At 38.6% G+C, this 23797-nt stretch overlaps 1 protein-coding gene across 3 annotated transcripts in view; it reads right to left on the bottom strand.

The window, feature by feature from the left end:
- Positions 1-23797, bottom strand: part of alpha-Cat (catenin alpha) — a 204695-nt gene that overhangs the window by 154122 nt on the left and 26776 nt on the right. For 2 of the 3 annotated variants that reach the window (XM_068228829.1, XM_068228830.1), the window contains exons 3-4: positions 16174-16355; positions 11854-12063 (exon numbers count right to left, since the gene is read on the bottom strand). In XM_068228829.1, coding sequence (XP_068084930.1) covers positions 11854-12063; positions 16174-16355 — 392 coding nt within the window. The remainder of the gene's footprint in view (positions 1-11853; positions 12064-16173; positions 16356-23797) is intronic. The other variant, XM_067152964.2, reaches the window with a different exon arrangement.

Here is a 23797-nt window from a genome sequence, read left to right as displayed (position 1 = left end):
TCGACCCATCTAGGGGTCATCATCAGCCGTCTTTGAGCAAAGATCACTTTTGGCGAAATCCTAAGAAAATGTTATTTTAAAGAATAACAAGTGAAATGGGATGTTATTATGGTAATAGTTAATAATACAAGGAATATACATACTAAGAGGTTTTTAACAAAGAATAAAGTATAAATGGGGTGTTGTAAAAATTATAATCGTGGAAATCAGTAAGTTCTTGTATTGAAATGACATATATAAAATTATATATGGCTTAGGAAGAGGGCTTAAGGTGGGGCTGAAGGGTGCGGGAGAAAGTGTAATTATCTTGGAAAAGTACCTTTGATTAAATTTAGGATTGAGTTTAGGTTGGCTGCATTATTGTTTCTGAGGAAAGTGATAAATAGATCGAAGAGTATGTTGGGTTTCTCTGAGATTTCATTGAGATTGTGACTGGCATTAAAGTATTGGTCTAGGTGTATGTAGTAATTTTCATTATGTTGAGTAAAGGGCCCTTGTTTGCTAATACGAGGATGTCCATGTCTTGTTCAATATTGGTAAAATTATGGTTATAATCTTGCATGTGTTGGCCGATGGCTGAAAACCTGTTGTATTTTATTGCGTTAGTGTGCTCGTGGTATCTGATAATGAAGTTTCTCCCGGTTTGCCCGATGTAGGTTTTTTTACAGGTGGTACATTTGATCCTATAAACTCCTGATTTTAAAAAACTGCTGGTCTTGTTGATGTGTGAAGTATTGTATAAAACGTTCATGTTCTTATTGTTGGTTTTGAAGGCTATTTTAACGCCTTGTTTCTTAAAGATGTTGGTTAACTTGTAGATATCATTGTTGAACGTGAAGGTGGAAAATGTTAGAGGTTTGGTTATTTCTTTTTTGAGGGTAGTTTTTGGGCGATGTTTGTGTTTACTTGATTATCCTTTCTATAAAATGATTGCTGAAGCCGTTGAATTTTGCGATTCCGCGGAATGTGTTGAGTTTGTTTTTTAGATCTTTATTGGACATGGGTATGCTGAAGGCTCGGTGAACTAGGCTGTTGTATGTGGCTCGTTTGTGGGACTGGGGGTGCACTGAATCTTGGCGAATGGTGGAGGCTGTTTGAGTGGGTTTTCTGAAAATTTTATAACTGAAAGAATCTGAGTTTCTAGTGATGGTTAAATCTAGAAAGTTGATTTTTTGATTTGATTCGGATTCTAGTGTGAATTTGATATGAGGATCAATATTGTTGAGTCTTAAGAGGGTGGTGGGTGCGTTAATTGATTTCTCATTCATGATTACAAAGACATCGTCGACATATCTGGCCCAAAAGAGAATGTTTTTGAATTCGTTGTCAATTTTGGTGTATTCGACTAAGTCCAGGTTTGGCAATGGGGTCACTGGCCTCAGGTATCTTAGCAGAAATATATTAAATGAGTGTATTGATCAAGGCGGATTTAAATAAACTATTATAAATAGTTATATTATACATTCAGACCAGTCAATACGGACCAAACACAATATTAACCTATCATGGTTAAGTTTATTAACAGATGTCTTTGTAATCATGAATGAGAAATCAATTAACGCACCCACCACCCTCTTAAGACTCAACATGATCCTCATATCAAATTCACACTAGAATCCGAATCAAATCAAAAAATCAACTTTCTAGATTTAACCATCACTAGAAACTCAGATTTCTTTCAGTTATAAAATTTTCAGAAAACCCACTCAAACAGCCTCCACCATTCGCCAAGATTCAGTGCACCCCCAGTCCCACAAACGAGCCACATACAACAGCCTAGTTCACCGAGCCTTCAGCATACCTATGTCCAATAAAGATCTAAAAAACAAACTCAACACATTCCACGGAATCGCAAAATTCAACGGCTTCAGCAATCATTTTATAGAAAGGATAATCAATAAACACAAACATCGCCCAAAAACTACCCTCAAAAAAGAAATAACCAAACCTCTAACATTTTCCACCTTCACGTTCAACAATGATATCTACAAGTTAACCAACATCTTTAAGAAACAAGGCGTTAAAATAGCCTTCAAAACCAACAATAAGAACATGAACGTTTTATACAATACTTCACACATCAACAAGACCAGCAGTTTTTTAAAATCAGGAGTTTATAGGATCAAATGTACCACCTGTAAAAAAACCTACATCGGGCAAACCGGGAGAAACTTCATTATCAGATACCACGAGCACACTAACGCAATAAAATACAACAGGTTTTCAGCCATCGGCCAACACATGCAAGATTATAACCATAATTTTACCAATATTGAACAAGACATGGACATCCTCGTATTAGCAAACAAGGGCCCTTTACTCAACATAATGAAAATTACTACATACACCTAGACCAATACTTTAATGCCAGTCACAATCTCAATGAAATCTCAGAGAAACCCAACATACTCTTCGATCTATTTATCACTTTCCTCAGAAACAATAATGCAGCCAACCTAAACTCAATCCTAAATTTAATCAAAGGTACTTTTCCAAGACAATTACACTTTCTCCCGTACCCTTCAGCCCCACCTTAAGCCCTCTTCCTAAGCCATATATAATTTTATATATGTCATTTCAATACAAGAACTTACTGATTTCCATGATTATAATTTTTACAACACCCCATTTATACTTTATTCTTTGTTAAAAACCTCTTATTATGTATATTCCTTGTATTATTAACTATTACCATAATAACATCTCATTTCACTTGTTATTCTTTAAAATAACATTTTCTTAGGATTTCGCCAAAAGTGATCTTTGCTCCAATACGGCTGATGATGACCCCTAGATGGGTCGAAACTAGTACCGTGTAATTTATAATTTTGTGAATATATTTTAGTATTGAAAAGGTGGAAACGTTTACATTGTTATTATTATTACTTATGTATTATTCTCAGTTCAATACGGACCAAAAACATGAAATTCATAACCATTAATAAGGTTATTGTAATCGTTATAAAATACTGGCGGAGGTCAAACAATTTATTTTGATGAGGAACTCGAGGATAATATCAAAATATTTATTTAATTTTAAGGAGTTATATTTTTTACCGCAGACTATAGCATAAAATCGCTTCTAGAGGGCAGCCGGTTAGAAATAGGTATGTGCCATCGCGGACTTTTTGGTAATGGTTTCTATGTTCTACAATTTGTATGCTTACACCTGGGGTCTATCGTTGCTGGTTCATGCAGCGTAAGCCAAGAAAGCAAGTGACCGACCGACATTTTTGTCTCTTTCTACGTATTTATTCTTTATATCGGATCACAGATAATAATTTTATAGTGGTTCACTACGTGAACAGTGTTCGTGTTGTCAGTATCTGAAGTAGAACCACTGTACTGATTAAAATGCAGTCAACATATTATGGAAACGTGTGTGGCGCTATGAATTGTCGGCATGTAAAAGAACTCCCCTGGGACAAAATTACGGCACCTCGACTCTCAGAAAACCGTAAATGTTGTTATTGAGACGTAACACAAATAACATTATTATTTTGAATATTATAAAGACAATAACGACAACAACCATCATAGCCAGTTTGCTACTGTGATGGCATAACAATACTTCGTCAGCAATGCTTGGTTGTTGAAACACTTTGTAATAAACTCTTGAATATCTCCATTATTACAGCTCATACGGTAAAAAGGTGTCGGATATACAGTGGAACGTTGATTCTCCGTTTTTGGAGGGACCACCGTAAAAAAAAGTACAACACGGGAAAATGGAAAATCCGGGAATGAATGAACCATGAACAATTTGGCTAAACATCACAAAGAAGGATATATGTATACTTACAAACACCCCTAAACCAAACCAAACTACACCCCCAATGGGCCTTCCGCCTACCAAGCGACCGCTGCTCAGTCTGAACGCCTGCAGATTAAGAGGTGACGCGTGGTCAGTGAGACGAATCCTCTCGGCCGTTATTCCTGGCTCTCTAGACCAGGGTCGCCATCTCGCCATTAAATAGCGCCTCAAGTAAAGGTAATCGTAGAATGAGTGAACCTGAAACCAGCCCTCATATCCAGGTAAAAATGCCTGACCTGGCCGGGAATCGAACCTGGGTCCTCCGTGTAAGAGGCAGGCAAGTTGGACCGCGGGGCCGGCTTCAAACAATTACCGGTACGCGACTTAAAAGTCTCGCAACTTTACATTCAGTTTTATCGGGGAAACTTCGTCAGTTTCCTCTGCAAACTTCTTTCAGTTCAGAAACTTTGATCGGTCAAACTGTTCAAAAAACCTAATAACATCAAGCCAAACAATCTACCACAAGTATTTTTTAATTCTCTAATCTAATAAAATAAACCACATTGGATACAAAAGTGCCCAACATGATGGCAAAATCCCTTTTTCTTTAAATCTTCCATTGTAATTTGATCACAGGTATGCTGTTCGTAGCCAGTTTGTGGAAATCTTGTACCGCGCAAATTACACCTACGGCCTACATTGACTTTTAAAGGTTATGTTAAACGCGAGAATATTGTTTTGAGTGTACGTATCGATTCTCAAGGTTTCGAATGCATTATATTCAATTATGTCTGTCACTAATCACGATTAAATTGGAAAGAGAAAAGGTATCATCAAAACGTCCAAATTTATGGTTCTTCGCGACCTTGAGCTCAGCTGGAAAATGCGCTCCGCTGTCCAAGTCGGTACGAGTGTGAAATGATGCAAAGGTTTTTACATATAACATGCGCAAACAAAACCACTGCGGTTTTAACATTTTAACACAATAACGTGAAATTCCTAGTCTTACATTAGAACCAAAACAGTAATAGGTAATCCCAAAACCTCCCATGGCTTTATATATGTAAGGTGCAACATCTGCTCTGGTCTCGATAACGTAATCGTATACAATAATATTAAAATACTAAATTTGTGGTACTTAAAGAGGAGCAGTTTAGATTCCTGTCTGAAAACTAAGTGACTGTACAGTGCCCTGAGGAAAGTGCCGAAAACCTGTTCGGCGATACACTCGGGAAAAAAAAAAGGTAAACGTCTAACCCTGGACATGATGTAGACGCTTTGCAAGTACGAACATTTGATGAAACTCGTTCCGTCTTCAAGTAGAGCTGTCGAAATGCGCTCTGTCTCCTTCCAGTTGTTGTGGACACTATCTGCTTTATGATTTCAATTCTCTAAACAATACCACGCGAATGCGATGCTAAGATGGTCCCTTATGCAAGTTCACCGCCGATCGCTTTTCCGCTTCCTCAAATTACCGCAATGACTGGACGTTAATACCAAGATACGCAAGTATGCCGTAGCAGTCCTTTCGTGAGATACAGTTTCTTGAAAAACGCGTGATTGAGGATTTAGAGTTGATGGGACTGAAATTTCGGAACGGTTGATACGGGAAATCGTTTCTTCGAGGAACGGATAATGAGGGATTTTTACGTGATTTAATTAGGATGCTCGCGGGATCACGTAATTTGAACGGATAATACGGGAAAACGTAGTTTCCGGCAACGTATAATCGAGGTTCTACTGTAAATGACTGAATGAAAATAATATTTTCTATAATATGTTATGTGCTAATAGCCGGGCTCAGTAGCAACTCAAATGGTAGAGCGCTGGTCTTCTTAGCCCAACTTGGCAGGTTCGATCCTGTCTCAGTCCGGTGGTGAAGGTGCTCAAATACATAGTTAGTGGGACGTAAAATCCAATAACATTAACATTATTATGTGCTAATAACTTATATTTCTGAATATATTTCGAAGCTCGTGAAATAATACAGTATCCATGATCCGATATACAGTAAATATGAAGAAAGAGACAAAAATGTTGTGCGAGAAGAGACCTATTACTGGATCTCGGTTATTTCGAAAGGGGGCCTCACACATCCCAGTCATGAGTGGTTAAAAAACATAGCCCAGTTCGAAATTTCATTTGGCGTGTTTCATGGTAAGACTGTATCCAGATGCAAAAACGTAATGAAAACTCTTATTTCTATTATTAAGTCAAAATTTCCAGTATTCCATGACAAAATAATTTGTCTCTACGTAAGAACCAGGACATTTATTAGGATATGGCATTTTAATGCAAAGAGTTAAGCGTTTTTACAATATTCTAAGGAGCTAGCACTGAGAAAATATGCCAATAAGAAGACTAAGTTTGGGCTGGTTCATCAAGTAATTAAGTCTCCTGACATGTGCATTTTAATAATTTAATATAATTCCATAAAGATGTCGATATGATGTATATTTTCCTATGCCATTTGATATAAATATTTACTTCATCAGGAAATTAATTATTTTGAGTTGCATGGCAATATTTTATTTCTTATCGTATTATATGTCACATGTATTTGATAGTTGATGTTCTACCTGCTCAGCATGTGACGAAATTTAATGCATTTTCACGTTTTTAAATCTAGTGAAAGTGCTGTTACTTATCGAATCGGACTAAACTAGACTACTATTTGATGAAAGATTGAGAAGATGTTTCACAGGCACAAGAACTCACAGGCTTGATGTAGTGCGACTGTGTACCTTACTCGCTATCCTTCATATCGCGTGATGTCATAACGCTCCAGCCAATGGAAGCTTCAACCGCCGGAGTAGCCTACCTTTTATTCTAGTTACCTTGACACTGACCATTGTTTGTTGTGATGTGCTTTGTGTCTCTGTTGCCACTCATCTCCGACAGATGGGATTACTGCTGTATACCGAATATTTTTTGTTTTGAATTTGCTTTACATCGCACTGACATAGATAGGTTTTATGGCAACAATTAGATAGAAAAGGGCTAGGACTGAGAAGGAAGCTGTCCTGGTCTTAATTTCAGTACATCCCCAGCATTTGCCTGGTGCGAAAATAGGAGACCACGTAAAACCATCTTCAGGGCTGTCGACAATGGGGTTCGAACCCACTACCTCCTGAATGCAAACTCACAGCTGTGCGCCCCTAACTGCACGGCCAACTCGCCCGGTCGTACCGAGTATAAAATCCTGCCTGAATATTGGCGGGAAGTAGCTGGGGAGTTAGATAACTTTCTTCTTTAGCATGCCATTCCTCTGGTTCATAAATTTTCTACTACTACTGGTACGTAACAAACTGATTCATCATAGCATCCGAGCTGTTCAATCGCTACTCTGAGGCACTGATTCGTTAAAAGTAAAAAAATGTGCGATTTTTCATTTGATCGAGTATTTTATATGATAACATTGCTTTTAATCGCTATATTCCTACTGACGTTTTTGTAATGGCCTAAGTTGACTTCAGTTAGGAAAACCACAAAGACAGTCTTTCTGAGAATCCCGTAGCAAAGCACGGGTACATCAGCTAGTACTGAATAAATAAAATAAGCAGAACACAACAAGTGCCTGACACAATAAATTGTTAGTTAGAACTTACAAGACAATTAGCATTTCACTATCATTCATACAAAATATGCAGAGTATGGGGTTATTGCAAAATTTTAATTCATCCTTATCACCATCATTTCCCTTTATCCAGCTGTAGCCGGGTAGGGGCAAATATGGTTCCTCTCCACTTTCTTCAGTCTTTCTACAACTCCTCCTCCAACACTGTGTCCCAGTCCAGGTTTCTTTGTATATTACTGCATTGGATTGTGTCCTTCTATCTCAATCGTGGTCGTCCACAGCCTCTCCTTCGTTGCATTATTTCATCACTCATTCGCTTTATGAGCCCAAACCATCTTAGTCAGCTCTTCTCTATTCTATCATTCATTTTTCCCCACTCCAATTTCTTCCCAGATTTTCTCATTCCTTATTTTGTCTCTTCTACTCTTCTGTATCATACTCCTCAAGAACTTCATTTTGGCTGCCTGTATTCGACTCTCATCCTTCTTTGTCATTGTCCAAGTTTCTGCTCCATAAGTTGTTATGGGTACATGTAATACATCTTGTACTTAGTTTCCTTTGCTTCCATTGGCACATCTTTGTCCCGTAACATGTTTCTTACACTATGATAGAAACAGCTTCCAGCTTGAATCCTCTAACTAATTTCAGCATCCAGTCAAACATTCTCCATTAATTTACTCCCCAGGTATTTGAATGTCTCCACTACTTCCAGGGGCTTGTCTGCAAGTATGATGATGATGATGATGATGATGATGATGCTTTGTTGTTTAAAGGGGCCTAACATCTAGGTCATCAGCCCCTAACGGTACGATATGAGAAAATGGAATGGCAAATTGAAAGTCCAAAACCCTCCACTGACCAGAATTCAAAACATGAGGACGAAGAATGAATAGATGGATATGAATTTAAAACAATCAATGGATCTGACCCGCAATGTCTCGCATTTACAGAAACTGAAGTGAAACAATAGTATTACAAACCAAGGGACTGCGTCTATAGCATAATACTGAATCGATGATGCTTTTAGTCTAAAGGTGTCCAAAATCCAAGTCATCGGCCCCTCATAATGGTACTTACCGCTACGAGTGTAGAACCATGGTATTTGTCATGTTGCGGTACTAATCAAAAGTAGTATAGACTTGCGACATTCCACACCATATGGTACTACTCACAGGTAATGAAATTCGCACATGGAATACAGACCTATGGTGTTTCGCACATTGCAGCGCCATTTACAGGCAACACAAACCTATAGTGTTCATCACATACGGGAAACTAACCACAGGGACCCGCACTATCCCGTGGTGTTCCTCATAGAGTGGGTACTACTCATAGGCAAGCCAGAATCATGGTGTCGCTTCTAAAGTGGTACTAATCACAGGTACTGTAGAAGCCAGCAACGCACTCTGTAGCTACTAATCACAAACCTATTTGGTACCTAACATAGTGGTGCTATGCGCAAGTAAAATCGACCCATGGTGTTCCCCGTGCAGTGATACTAATCACAAGTAGTTTCATGGTTCTAATACAATCATCCCTTGGTCGCACCTTACGACTGGCAAGGGATACCGTGGGTGTATTCTTCGTCTGCGTCCCCCACCCACAGGGGATTGTCTGCAAGTCTAATCTTCTGACCTTTCCCTTCTTTCTCCCCTCTAGTCCTAACAAGAGTTTTACTCTTTTCTACACTTATTTTCAATCCACATTCTTCGATCTTCCCATTCACCACATCCAACTGTTCTTGAACCTTCATGTCTTCTTCTCCCCAAATCACAATATCATCTGCAAATAACATGATGTTCATTTCTCTTCCTCCATATGTTGCTGTTGCTGTTCTCATGATGTCATCCATTACTATTGTAAACAGGATTGGCAATTGAACACATCCCTGTCTCAGCCCACTAGTGATTATGAACCAACTTGTCTTGCCAACTTGTGTTTGCATCCAACTACAACATTCCTTGTACACTGCCATGATCATTTTTATTAATCCCTGTCCAATTCCTTTTTTTCACCAGACTGCCCCCAACTTTAGTCCTGGGGACACTGTCATATGCCTTTTCAATGTCAATGACTGTCATCACCATATCATTTCCATACACCCATTGCTTTTCTATTAGTTGTCTCATAATGCAAAAGGGCTGTATTGTTGACCTTCCACTTCTGAAACCAAACTGATTTTCCTGTATCTGATTTTCAATCCTCAACCTTATCCTACTTTACACCTTTAAAAAAATTTACAGAAAGTTTTTGATTTACAGCTGTTAACTCTTCTCTGCACAGTCACCATCCAGATGTACACATTTTCCCCAGTGTTTCTTGACCTTCCGAATACCGTTATTGTAGAAGCCTGCAGGTTGCGCCTCAAACCACTCTTCCAATTCACAAATGAAGTCATCTATGTTGTCAAATCAGCGACCTGGCAACGGATTGTTAATTTCTGCGAATAAGAAAAAGTATTTGGTGGGAGATCAGGAGACCAAGGCGGATGCTGCAAGACTTCAAAGCCACATGCACTTGTTTTGTCAACTGCAACTTGAAGGGAGTGAGCTGGTGTATTTTCAGCTAAGAGATTAATGCCTCTGGAGACTATACCATAGCATTTCCGAATCAGAGCATTTTGAAACCTGTCCAGAAGATTGCTATGGTTTTTCCCTTCTCAAGGTAATCTGTGAGGATGACTCCACGACAATCCCAAAAACTGAGAGCATGACTTTTCCTGATGACTTCTGCACCATTCCCTTTATGGGCAGGAGGAGAATCTTCATGCTTTCACTCCTTGCTCATGGTTTTGGTCTCCGGATCATATTGATCATTCCAACATTCATTTATGGTTACCAGATAATCAAAAAAGTGTTCATCCTGTTCCAACAGCGTCAACAACTGTCGTGAAAGGTCACGCTGTGTTTTTTCTGAAAAGATGTTAGCAAACGTGGAATCCACCGTGCAGACAACTTAGACATGTGCAGTTCGTCATGAATAATTTTCCACACATACTACCATAGCTGACTGAGACGAGTTTCATTCAATGATCATTTGGATGGTTGATCGTTGGACTTCCAGGATTAAACACTCCATTTTCTTCAAGTAGTGTACTCACTCTAGGCTTGAACAACATGTCAGACCAGATCTTTCATGATGTCCATAAGAATGTGATAATATGGTAATTTGTGTAACTATTCACTATGTTACCTGTTTGCAGGAAAATGGTTGTAACTGGGTCACTATAACATAACTAGTGATTTAGCAGATCATCCTTCTTAAGAAGGAAAGAGTAATTGCTTCTAGAAAACCAGCCAGGCATGGAATTGCTCAAAATGTTCTGCAAAAGCAGGGGCCTTACTTCTCAGAATATAACTGATTTGTCTTCAAAGTGGGGTTGCCAGATGTATGGTTTTACCTGGAACAATTTGCTTCCCCTCCCCGCATTTGTTCTGCATAAGGTGTGCCCTTTAAACCATACGCTGAATGTTCTGTTTTTCAGAAAACAAATTTTCTATTTCTTTTTTAAAATCTGGCGCTTTACAACATAGTACCAGTGTTAAAAATATTGACATCGATCAAGGAGTACAAAATATTCTGCACACTTTTGTTCTGATCAAAGGTCACTCAACACTACCAGTTCCATTCATAGAGGCTATGAAAGGCCTCTTTACATCACTTCTGTTGAGCATAGGATCTCAGTGTACTAGTTTTAGTTTGTATTATTCATTTAAGAAACAAATATTTTGCAATGGTACATCATTATTTATTAATACATATATAATTTTTTTTTTTGCGTCGCACCGACACGGATATGTCTTATGGCGACGATGGAATGGGAAAGGCCTAGGAAATGGAAGGAAGCGGCCGTGGCCTTAATTAAGGTACAGCCCCGGCATTTGCCTGGTGTGAAAATAGGAAACCACGGAAAACCATCTTCAGAGCTGCCGACAGTGGGACTCGAACCCACGATCTCCCGATTACTGGATACTGGCCGCACTTAAGCGACTGCAGCTATCGAGCTCGGTTATTAATACATATATCCCAGATATCTTTTTTAATTCATAAATAGCTGCAGGGTTTCATTTTTACGCTATAAAGAAATCAGAGTGCTTCTTATTTGGCATTTAGAAATCTGGAAACCTTTCTAAAGATACACACAACAGAAGATTTGTTTCCACAGTATCACACATCACATCACCTTGGATTTGTACATATGCTTTGGTTAGAAGCCTCCCTTGAGAATATGCCTCATTCTTAATTTAACTGTTATCGCCTTGTGAAATCCTTCTGCCTCCGTTCAATCACATCTCTTTGTGTCGGAAAACACCCTGCATAAAACGAACTCCCTTTGGTTTTCACAACATTCTAGTTTTCCTTTATAGGTAAAACATAATAAAGGAAGTCCAATTTTATTAACCGTATTCCATGTACACCAAAACTAAATTTTCTTTATTACTGCAAACGACTTAGGCCTACCTCTTTACCCTTTTGTTCATTCCAATAAATGAAATTTCTCTTTGAGAAAGATGGCTTTTACCTTGGAAGCAGTTAACAGCATGGTTGAATGTTTCTTGAGCACAGCTCGAGCAGCAGCCAGGTCATCTCGAAGTTGTGGATCCTTCAACTCTTGCTGTCTCTTTGCTGCTTGACTCATTAGCTCTGTAGCATTACGGCCGAATGCTTTAATGTTATCCAAGAGCTCTGACTGGCTTGACGCATTTTTTAATTTCTCAAGATCATCTTCAACCTAGAAAGACAAAAACTGTATGTAGTACACATATGTCTTTAACTTCACACAGTTTAACAATCTATAATGCAATTATGACACCAAAATCACCAGCAATGATATGGAGGAGGATATTTCTTGCATCATATTAAATCAAATGTTGGCCTAGCCCATACAACAGAGTTGCCAAATTTTAAAGATATTTCTTTGAACAAATTAATTTTTTAACATGGCCTTGTATATTAACAATACGGTGACTGGAAAAAACAGATGGAACACTTTAATTTCTTATGTAAAATTTTAATTTATTCCACTAAAATATATTGGTTTACCAATATTCCTTTAAATTTTACAAAAGCTAGATGCTTGGCTATACAAAATACCAAAACATTTTTTAAAACATGCATTTACTCACATTTTTCCTTATATTTGGCAATTCTTGAAATTTGTCCATTTTTGTTTGATTTCTTTTCAGTTTTTTTTTTTTTGGTCAATTGTTCTTAAATTTATGGCCAAATAAAACAAAGTTAAATGCTTGTACCGAACTTCAGGAGGACACTGGTCACTATAAACTGGTGTTTCTACCCCTAGTGTCTATGATGGCCTGTAAATGCTCAGGCATGTTGTTAACAAGTTGTTGGATGGCTTCTGCTGGAATGCGATCCCACTCCTTTAATAATGATGTTATCAATTGTGCCAAGCTGTTGTTCGGTTGTCTGACGTTCCTTCCAAGCATATCCCATACATGTTCAATGGGGTTTATGTCAGGACTATGTGCTGGCCAGTTCAGAATTTGAATACCAATTTCCAGCAGATACTGCACAACACAGTGAATGGTATAGGGGCGGGCATTGTCATGCATCAGCATGAAATTCCTCTCTAAAGAACCAGAGAAACAAGGAAATACCATTTTGGTCCTTGTTTCAATGACGGTGAAATCCTGACATTCACCTCCCCGCGGTAGAGAGGGGGCAACGACCGCATATAAAAGTAATATTTTATATGCAGGCGGCTAATGAATGAAGGGACCGATTATCTCCCGGTATAAGGAGATCCCCTATACCAAGTGCCAACAGTCTCTTTGAGAGTGGATGAGCGGGTATGGGTAAGGGCACTCTACTGTCCTCGGGACAAGAAATTGTTCCCAAAGGCGGAGGAACCAATTTGGTCAACGGCATTAGGATGCAGAAGGCAACAGGAAACCACTGCATTAAAGATCCAGAGAGATATTCCAATAAATCCACATGGCATGGCTGCAACGACAAGATCGGAGCTGGCCGTGTGGATCGTCTACCTCCGTTTGGAGACGACGGCTTAAGAAGGAGCAGCATGAAATTATGGCCAATGAAAGGTACAAAGGACATGGCATGGCCCAACAGGATATCCTTGATGTACCTTTGGGCACTGAGGGTCCCGTGATCAATGAAACATCCATTCCATGTGGGCCACATTATTGATGCTACCTCACACTATAACTCAGCCACTTCCAAAACACAGTCCTCGAGGAGAAAGCAATGGCACTGAATCTCTCTCCAGACCTTCTCCACAATCACTCTCTTCCATCAGGAGACCTAAGATTAAGCGACTCATCAGTGAAGAGAACAGAGGCCCACCGCTCCTAGGTCCATCCGAGATGATGGCTCGCGAAACAAAGATGCACTTCTCTGTGTCGTCATCGGAGTAGGAGTCCATGTACAGTCTCCTGGATGAAAGATAAGCTTCTTGTACCCTCCTTATTGTTCATTCACTCACTCTCACATGTAGTTGATTTCCTACCAGGACTGCTGTGGTATGGCAATCTGTAGGAAACTGGGATTCGAACCCTGGACTGGCCAGCATGTAGTTTTGACATAAACCCCATTGAACATGTATGAGATACACTTAGAACATCAAACATGACAATGTCACCTTGGCACACTTGAGGACATCATTGCAGGAGAAGTGGGATCACATCCCAAACGGAGACAATAGAACAACTTGTGAACAGCATGCTGAGCATTTACAGGCCATCATAAATGCTAGGGGTAGAAACATCCTTTTTTAATGACCAGTGTCTTCATGAAGTGCAGTACGAAGATTAACTTTGTTTTGCTTGATCATAAATTTAAAAATTGACAAAAATCAACTGAAAAGAAAACTTTAAAATTTCAAGAATCAAAATGTAAGGAAAATTGTGAGTTAATGCATGTTGTAAAACATGTTTTGGTATTTTCTATAGCCAAACATCCATCTTTTGCAAAATTTAGATGAATATTGGTAAACCGATACATTTTAGCGGAATATGTTAAATTAAGATTTTACAAAAGAAGTTAAAGTGTAAATGTCATTGTTATCATAAGTAAATTTTAATACTTTCACATTTTTATAGACTGTATATAATTATGCTAACTTATCTGAGGAACAAACAATTCAAATAAGAAGTAGAGCAAGTCAACAAATGTCAAAACTATTATAACAGTTAAATACACTAAAATGTATGGGTAACAATTGTTGCTCTTAATGAAATCTTTCAACAAAAGAACAAGAACAAACAAAAAAAAGGAGCATAAGAGCATCATCACTGTCCAGGGCAGTCTGAAAAAGTAGAATAGGATATTGCATGGCTGTGTGGAGCATCTCTATGGCTTTGCCTGCTATCTCTCTTGATATGCTTCTCTTCGGATAAATATATGTGTGAACATTCCCTTTCAGATATGGTAAACCATGCAAATTTTGTAGCTCATGATCTAGACGTGAATCCTAACATATCTGGTATGCGTACTATGAATAGTTTCCTGTCTAGAGTGGATTAAGTAGGGAAAGTTTAACTGTAATCACCCATTACAGGCTACGATATGTATTTTTTATTATTAGTAACCGTTAAGGAGTGTTTAAGGAAATAACATTCTACTGTACATGCACTCTGCCACCTATGCTCACTCAAGCAAGTTTCACATTATGTTCAAATGGAGAAAGACACAGCTATTAACGGTTGAAATTCATATCCTTCTGGATTGCATGTTCTCACCAACGACTGCAGAGAATGTGTCTGTATGTTTCACAGTTTCTCAAAATCTACTGAACACATTTAATTTATTTCTAGTGTACAATTTACGAACTTCATCATATAGATCTGTATTGATCCAGTTCAAATACACATTATGTATTGACTGGGTGGACCATAAACCTACCATAGTTTCTTAATATTTCTAGTGTATATCAATTCCATGAATCAGGACAAAAACAGGTTCCACGCATGTGAAGGTGCTATTTAATATACTTATAAACTTTACAGGATGTCTAAATCTTTAAACAGCACCATATTGAGTAAATATATAAGTAACTCTGGCAATACCAGTTCCATGCCCCAATTTAAAATGAAGAGGATTGAGAAGAATTATCTCAAATCTTCTTGCAGAACTTGCTTTGAGAACTACTTCACCATCAAAGCTTATCCTGGCAAATTTATTCTGAGGCTATAATGTGTGATCCCTACAAGTACACCCAAGGACTGTAGATTAAAACCAAGGACTATACACTATAATCTACATCCCTTAAAATATGATTGTAAAGAAACTATAAGAAAAAAGCAAGACTGTGGTTTTATGGGACTGTTGATAGTGATCATAACTACAAGACTTCCAGTTCTTTGTGGAATCTGAATCACAGGGACATGACTATTCATTTTTTAAAAATCCCATGTGTATTGGCTAGTATTCAAACTGCAGCTGCCTGGGTGAGAAGCCAGTGACAAGAACTTTCAGAGAAAGACTAAATAAGCTGGACAAAGTGAAACCTGTGTATGCTGATCCATAAGTAATGTAACAAAATTATGAACAAACTGAACTGGTAGATACGAAACAAGTTTATACGGATGTATTAAAAGGAGTCTTATAGTAAAGTGAGTGCTATAAAGAATACACCCCAGCGTCAGTGGGTAAGGTCTGACACATCCCACTCTGATGAGTCTAGTGTCAGACCTAAGACGAAACGCTGGTTAATAGAGCAAAACGCCTGAAAAGCCTTACATCTGATATGTTTTTGACATAAAGAATAAGACAACTTCCAGAGGTTTAGAAATATTTTTGTTGCAGTAAGCAACACAAACAGTCCCTCCGGTGACAGAGACATAAAATGAAACCAGAAACTTACCACACGTAGTGACTTGAGCAACAAGTGAACATCCACCATGTCAGCCAAGATGAGAAGCCGAGTTACTGCAGACAGCAAGTTGCGTGCAGCTCGGACCATGTTGCCTCTCTTCAGCGATGAACACGGATCATCAGCAAATTCACGTGCTGCTATACTCATCGAGTCCCCTACAAAACAGTGACCTGAATATATACTAATAAAGTTTTTAACATTAAGAATCATGAGCTCTTCTACAAGACATCTAGAGCACACACATTACAGAAACTAACAAGTTACCTAACCAACAAGAATTTAGAGACAAACTCAATTTTAGCAGTCTATGACTATCATTATTCAAGTGTGTCCCAGCTTCATGGTTAAATGGTTAATGTGCCGAACTTTGGTCCAAGAGGCTCCAGGTTTAATTCCCAGTCATGTGGGGGATTTTAACCTTACTTAGTTCAGAGATTTGGTGTGTGTGGAGTCTTCAGCATCAGAATTCATCAGACAAGCTAGTCCGTTGGTACTTGTATCAAGGAACACCAAAGAAATATCTATCGCAACCGGGCAGACAAGTCAGCAATAGCTGAGCACGCCCTATCGTCGGGTCATGATGTCGTGCTCCAAGATGTTCGAGTTCTTTCCCACGCTAAACACTACAGATCTAGGATTATATGGGAAGCTGTGGAAATACGTAAAAATCCTAACAATTTCAACAGGGACACTGGCTATCAATGAAGTAACACGCGGTTGCCAGCCATTACGGATTTACATACGGTAGTTCTCCTCCCTGCCCTTTCACTATTGTTATTTTGTCGTGGTGTTTTCCAAATTCGTATGTTCCTAATCACTAGATTGTTAATTCCAGGCTGTGTGTTAAGTGTCATACTTTCATAACGTGTGTACACCTGTTATAGCCCCTCCCCCTGAACGACTCACACTCATTATCTTCCTTTTACTTCCTACACAATCTCTTTCCGTTCTTCAGCTCTGTTCTATTCTTCTATCCTGCAAGTCTTTCGTTGAACTTCATTTTATTTTATTATTTCTGTTTTTGAAACCACATTTGTCCGTGATTCATCTGATGACCTTGCTGCTACTTCGCAACACACATACGGTGCTTAGATGGTGTCATCATCTCCCACTTGGAATGCTAGCGTACAGTGAGCCATCTGGTGATGAAGGAGAGTACCACTTATTATAGACCAACAATAAAGTATACTTAAATTCAAGCTTTTATTTTTGGAGAAGTCTTCTTTCCTTCTGAAGAAGCAGAGCAAAGTTCTCTGCAAAAAAAGAATTTCACCTTGTTTTCTTGACATGACATAAGCTTATTATCAAGTCTACACGTACGGGTCGTGAAACCATCAGAAATTATTTTGCAGTGTCGCGAACCGAGAGATGAAAGAAACGTACTGTGTTTACCAGTAGACTTGATAAAACAAATGCATTGTGCTCATCCAGAACCAGGAGGAGTTTCACTGCTAGGATTTAAGTTTTGTATGCCAGTCAGTTCAGGATACCTTAGCGCATGATAATTAGAACAAAGACGGTATACTGCTTCGCTGGCCATATGCTGAACACGTTGACACAGAAGTTGCTCATATTTGAACTTACGCTACTTTGTCAATTTTCTGGTGAGCTCTTACTAGGAGGAAATAAAATACGTTATTGATTTTAGTTTCAGAACACTATGTCCTCTTACAATTTCCGTAACTTATTTTCCAACACCCTGTATAATTAAAATGAAAGAACAAGTAGATGAGTACAAGGAATTGTTTCTTTAAAAGAGCACTGACAGAAATCAAAGATTACATAACAAGAATAAACACTTCCAACAACCACACTATAATTCAGTGCAGCACAGTAAAATGGTCACACACACACTCTCTGCTTTTCTGGGTCAAATGTAAATACCAGAGTGTGCATTGTTTAGACCAGAGGTGCTTACACTGGGCTTTTCATCCCGCGGGCACACAGTATAAAAGTAGGCGGGCGAGTGATCAGTGTGTATTACATACTATCCACGGCATAATAACTCCGTGCAAATAACATGTTTCCAGATTCTCTTAAATAACCAACACGTTCTTCTGCCGGTTTCATGTCACACCAAAAGTGCCAATCTTTTAAAGATTTAGAATAAATTTACACAACGAACAATTAAATAGGGGTCGTACTTCAAACTATCCGTCTAAGTGAAATACTGAACAAATTCGACCATAGTTTACATAAATTCTTCTAGCGGACAATAAGAATGATCCAGAAAAATGAAGGACAACACATAATCAAGACAAGTGAACTGTGCATTGAGTGAAACACAGCTGAAACTATTGAAGAACGAATGTAGTACCATAGAAGGAAGTTTAGGAAGTTTTTAGTTTAGAAATAGTTTTTTAATTTGTACATCTAATTTTTAACATCCCCCTTCACCCCCCCCCCCCTCCCTCCCTCACCATTAAGTGTTTGTACCAAAAATTTTAATTATCAAATGTTTTTATATTCTTTCGCCTAAGCTATAATATAAGCAGCTGATGATGTTTGCCAAGCAATTGAAACATGTACTGCAGTTTTTAATGACATAATTTAGCCTAAGGTTAAATAATAAAAGTATCGATCAGGTGGAAAAGTTTTTATTTAATTCTTATTTGATCAGTGTGTGCGCTTCATTGACAACATTGTGGTTACATTACAGGCTGTAAAGATCAATGAACAGTAAACGTTCATTTGAGGACTTATCTATTTACAGTGGACAGAAATCCAGGTAATTTTCAATATAACTTGCGCTGTAAGAAATTATTTCTGTTTATATATAATGACTGGATACAATAAAGAGTTTAAAAGTACATCAAAATATTTTTATACTTTAGGCCTACAAAATGAATTACAATTTTCACTATTATATCTTAAGAGGAGTATGCTTTAAAAACATTCCTGATATAAAAAAGGAGTAAAGTGGTTGTTTACTGAGAATAACATTCATTAGATTATTTATTTTGAGACATATTGTATATCTACCTGTTACTGCATTTACAACATTGAAATGGATAGACAATATCTGTGTATTCACTAGTGATAAAACTCACTCGGTAATTACAGACTAGCTATTATCAATGGATGTCTGATGACCAAGTTTTTCTACTATTTTCAGAAACTCAATGAACTGGGAAAGTCTCATAACTTTACAACACTGCAAAATCAAGCATAAAAGTTATTGAAGTATGTAAATACTGTATATTATGTTTTGCTGAATGAATAAGGGAATTTACTTTTCTTAGAGGAAATTCTGTCATTCCTATCCAAGAAATTGATGATGATGCTTCTTGTTTAAAGGGGCCTAACATCATAAAAAAAATACCATATTTGCACGCACATAACCCGCCACCGCGTATATCTCGCACCCGTTTTTAACATTTGAAATTGCAGGAAAAAATTCCCGCACATAACTTGCATTAATTTCTGACGTCATAAAGACATACGGTACGTACACAAAATAAAGTAGCCGACCTAAAGCTGCTATACAAAGCAGTTAATGGTCTGTTTAGGTCTCCAGATTTAGCTTCCTTATTTCCCCTCCACGTCCCATCCCGTAATACCAGAATGAAGACCCTATTCCATACTCCTTACTCCCGGCTTTCTCTCACCCAAAGGTCCCTTTCGGTACGTATTCCAGCAATGTTTAATACATTATCTATCAACAACAACCTAGATCTCTTCGTAACGTTTCCTTCCTTCTGTCATGATATTTATCATATTACTTAATTTTCCTTCTTGTTCTTTCCCGTTCTGCTCCTGTATTTACTGTAAATGTATTTTTCTTTTTTAATAACGTTGTTTATGTAAATATGTATTATATATGATTGTACAGTTTTTATTGTGTATATTCGTGTCCTTTGTAAGTATTTATATATCTTTCATTTTAGATTCATATCTGTTGTACATAGCTCAGATCGTTGTAATTCGGCGTTATGCTGTTGCTGATCCTGAATAAATAAATAAAAAAAATAAAAATAAAAATAAATAAAAAGTTTGGGTATTCCGTGGATGTGCCTACATTAAATATTGGCACTGTACCAATTGCTGTTACGATAATTTGTACGCGACAGTACAAGAAGAAGCTGCATTTCTTTCTACCTGCAGAACGATTGAGGCTAGCTGTTGTAACAAAAATACCTAACTTGCAAACCCCACCCCAAGGCTGCATTTCTAGCCAGTCAGCCACACTCAGCCATCTCTCTCACTCTTCCGTCTTTGTCAATATGCTTATCGCTACCTGTCCGGCAGATCTGAACACGTGAACAGGGAGGGTTTTCTTGTGTAGATCAATCTTAAAGTTATGGAGAAACATAGGAATTATATGGCTGGGCTTAAACTCAAAGGCATAAAATATGCTGAAGAACATAGTAACAGAGCTGCCGGTCAAGAATTCAATGTGACTGAGTTTAATGTTCACTACTGCCGTAAAGAGAAAACTGCGCTACAAACCACCAACCAAACATGTAAGGCATTCAGGGGGTCGAAAACTGGTAAGTTTCCCAAGCTGGAAGACAAGGTGCTTCATTACGTTACAGAGTTGCAAAATGATGGCTTTGATGCTACATTTCAAATCGCTCAAACTAGCGATTAAAGGAGGAATCAGCTGTTTGGATCTGAAAGTGAGCCGGGGTTGGATCCGTAGATTAATGACACAAAAGGATAGTGTCTGTGAAGGCGAACATCTCTCTGCCAGAGAATGCAAAGCGATTTCAGCGACAAAATCATAGATTTTCATCACCATGTGATAGCAATGCACAAGAAAAACAATTACCTCTCATCTCGAATTGGCAATGCAGATCAAACCCCGATAAACTTTGACATGCCATGTAACACCACCATCAACAAGAAGGGAGAATCTAGCGTGCTTGTACGTACAACTGGGTGTGAAAAACACTGTTGCACTGTCATGCTAGCAATAGCAAATTTACTCATTTGGAACAAATACTTCAGGTTCCCTATGGGAATCAACATCTTTATCATGCTAGCAATAACCGCAGACAAAGAAAATTGCCACCGTACATCATTTTCGAAAGAAAAACAGTGCCTAAAGCGAAGTTTCCCAAAGGCATTCATGTACGGATTCAAGAGAAAGGATGGATGGATACAGCTCTTGTCCAGGACTGGGTCCGTACTGTGTGGGGAGCATGGCCAGGAGCACTGCTTCGATGCCCAGCAACGCTAGTGTGGCACAGTTTCCGCAGACACTTGGTGGAAGACACGAAGAAACGTCTTCAGGAAATGAAAACTGATCTCGATGTAATTCCAGGTGGACTCGCACATTGTCTACAACCCTTAGATGTTTCTGTCAACAGGCCCTTCAAGGACAACATACATAAATTGCACGCCGAATGGATGGCAGGAGGGGAGCATGAACTGACGCCAGCAGGCAAAATAAAGAGGCCATCAGTTGAACTTGTGGGTGATTGGGTTATGTGGGCATGAGTTATGGTGTCGACAGACGTTACTGTGAGGAGTTTCTTGAAGACGGGCATCGCAAATCCGTTGGACGGAAGTCAGGATGATGCAGTATGGGATGGTGAACAGAACGATGCACGCGAGAATAGCTCAGAGACTGAAGGCAGTGACAATGAATAGGGTCTGCTAGTTGTCTTGTTTCAATAGCCTAATTCAAATTTTAAGTATTTTTTCAGGAATACGATCTTTTGCACACAAATCCCCGCATATATCACGCACCGAAAATGTTCACATTTATTTTTTTTTTGGTCAAAAAGTGAGTTAAATGCGAGCAAATACAGTATAAATCGTAACTTGCATGCTCCAACCCCGTATGTGTCTGTTTTCTAATAATGTGCATATATAGAAAAATAAAGCCATGGCTATTAATACTGAGTATAAAGCAAACCCAATTTTTTTTTTTTTTTTCCAATTATAACTGAAGAAAGGAAGGAATGCAAGGAAATAGGATCTAGACAAGTCGAAAGAAAAGAGCGTGAGGGATTGTTTCGAGGAACATGTTGCGCAAGGACTACATGAAAAGGCTGAAGGAAACACAATAGAGGAAAAGTGGATAGTCATGAAAAATGAAGTCAGTAGGGCTGCTGCAGAAATGTTAGGAAGGAAGAAAAGATTAACTAAGAATCAGTGGATAACTCAGGAGATACTAGACCTGATTGATGAACGACGAAAATTCAAGAATGCTACAAATGAAGAGGGCAGAAAAGAATACAGGCGATTAAAGAATCAAGTGGATAGAAAGTGCAAGATAGCTAAGGAAGAATAGCTGAAGGAGAAGTGCAAGGATGTCGAAGGCTGTATGGTCCTGGGAAAGGTAGATGCTGCATACAGGAAAATCAAGGAAACATTTGGAGAAAGGAAATCTAGGCGTATGAATATTAACCTTTACACTGCTATGCCCGAGATATCTCGGGCGCGGTAATGCGTCACGTCCTTGCTGCGCCCGAGATATCTCGTCGGTAACTTAAGCTAAAGTTCTGAACAGGAAATATATACCTTTGGAGTTTACTTTGTTTTTCAAACTTGAGAAGCAGCAAGCTACATCTTTTAGCAGTATAATGGGCCATCAGTCAAAACGGAGACTGCATTTTAATGCTATCTATGGTCAAATATCTGAAATAATGCACTCAGCTCAGCGCGCAACCTAGGTTGGCAGTCCCGCAAAGCACCTGTATCCAGGGTTTGTAAAAATGGCTTCAAGTAGCGGATGGCGCGTTCTTGCCGAGTTCGAACTTATAGAAGCTGTGAATACTCTTGAATCGGAAGATGAGTACTCAGATATCAGTGATTTGGGTAGTGACAGTGGGGGGTGACAGTGATGACAGTGATAGTGCTGAGCCTCAAGTACCAGCTCCACAAACCAGGAAAAGAATTCGTTCCGAACCTGATTTATTTCAATGGCGCATGGGTAATATGTTTAGTCCTGTAATACACACTTTTGATGACAGTTCATCGGGTATACCATTCGGTGTGATTCATGATGAACCAGCGGTTTTAGATGTATTTCAGTGCTTCTTTTCACAAGAAATCATGGAGAATATAGCAGTTGAAACAAACAAGTACTTTGTATTTGTTACGCAAACAATGCCACCGTCTCCAAGTTCAAGGCTACAGAAATGGAGGGAAACCACACCTGAGGAAGAGTACGTCTTTTTCGCCGTGACAATGCTTATGGCAAGAATGAAGAAACTTACAATTCTTGAATACTGCTCAACTGATCCTCTAATAATGACCCCGCAGTTCTCGGATTTCATGTCTAGAGACAGGTATTTCTTATTATTGCGGTTGTTACATTTCAATGACAACAACAGTCAGCCTGAAGGTGACCGGCTATATAAAATAAAACCTCTAATTGACCATCTCAGAAACAAATTCAGAGAAACGTTCACCCCGTTTGAAAACATTTGCATTGATGAAAGTTTGACGCTTTTCAAAGGCAGGCTTTCATTCATTCAGTTTATCCCATCTAAGAGACACAGATTTGGAATAAAGACATTTGTTATCTGCAATTATGAGACCGGTTACGTGCAGGATTTTATTGTTTACACAGGGTCAACTACAGAAATAATTCCTGAACGTGAATTTGGGGTATCAGGTGCAGTTGTCTTGACGCTAATTGAAAGGTACTTGCAGAAAG

Source organism: Anabrus simplex, chromosome 8 (assembly GCF_040414725.1).
Source record: "Anabrus simplex isolate iqAnaSimp1 chromosome 8, ASM4041472v1, whole genome shotgun sequence".
NCBI classification, from domain to species: domain Eukaryota; kingdom Metazoa; phylum Arthropoda; class Insecta; order Orthoptera; family Tettigoniidae; genus Anabrus; species Anabrus simplex.
The sequence above is the reverse complement of the archived record's forward strand: the minus strand, read 5'-3'. Positions and strand labels throughout refer to the sequence as shown.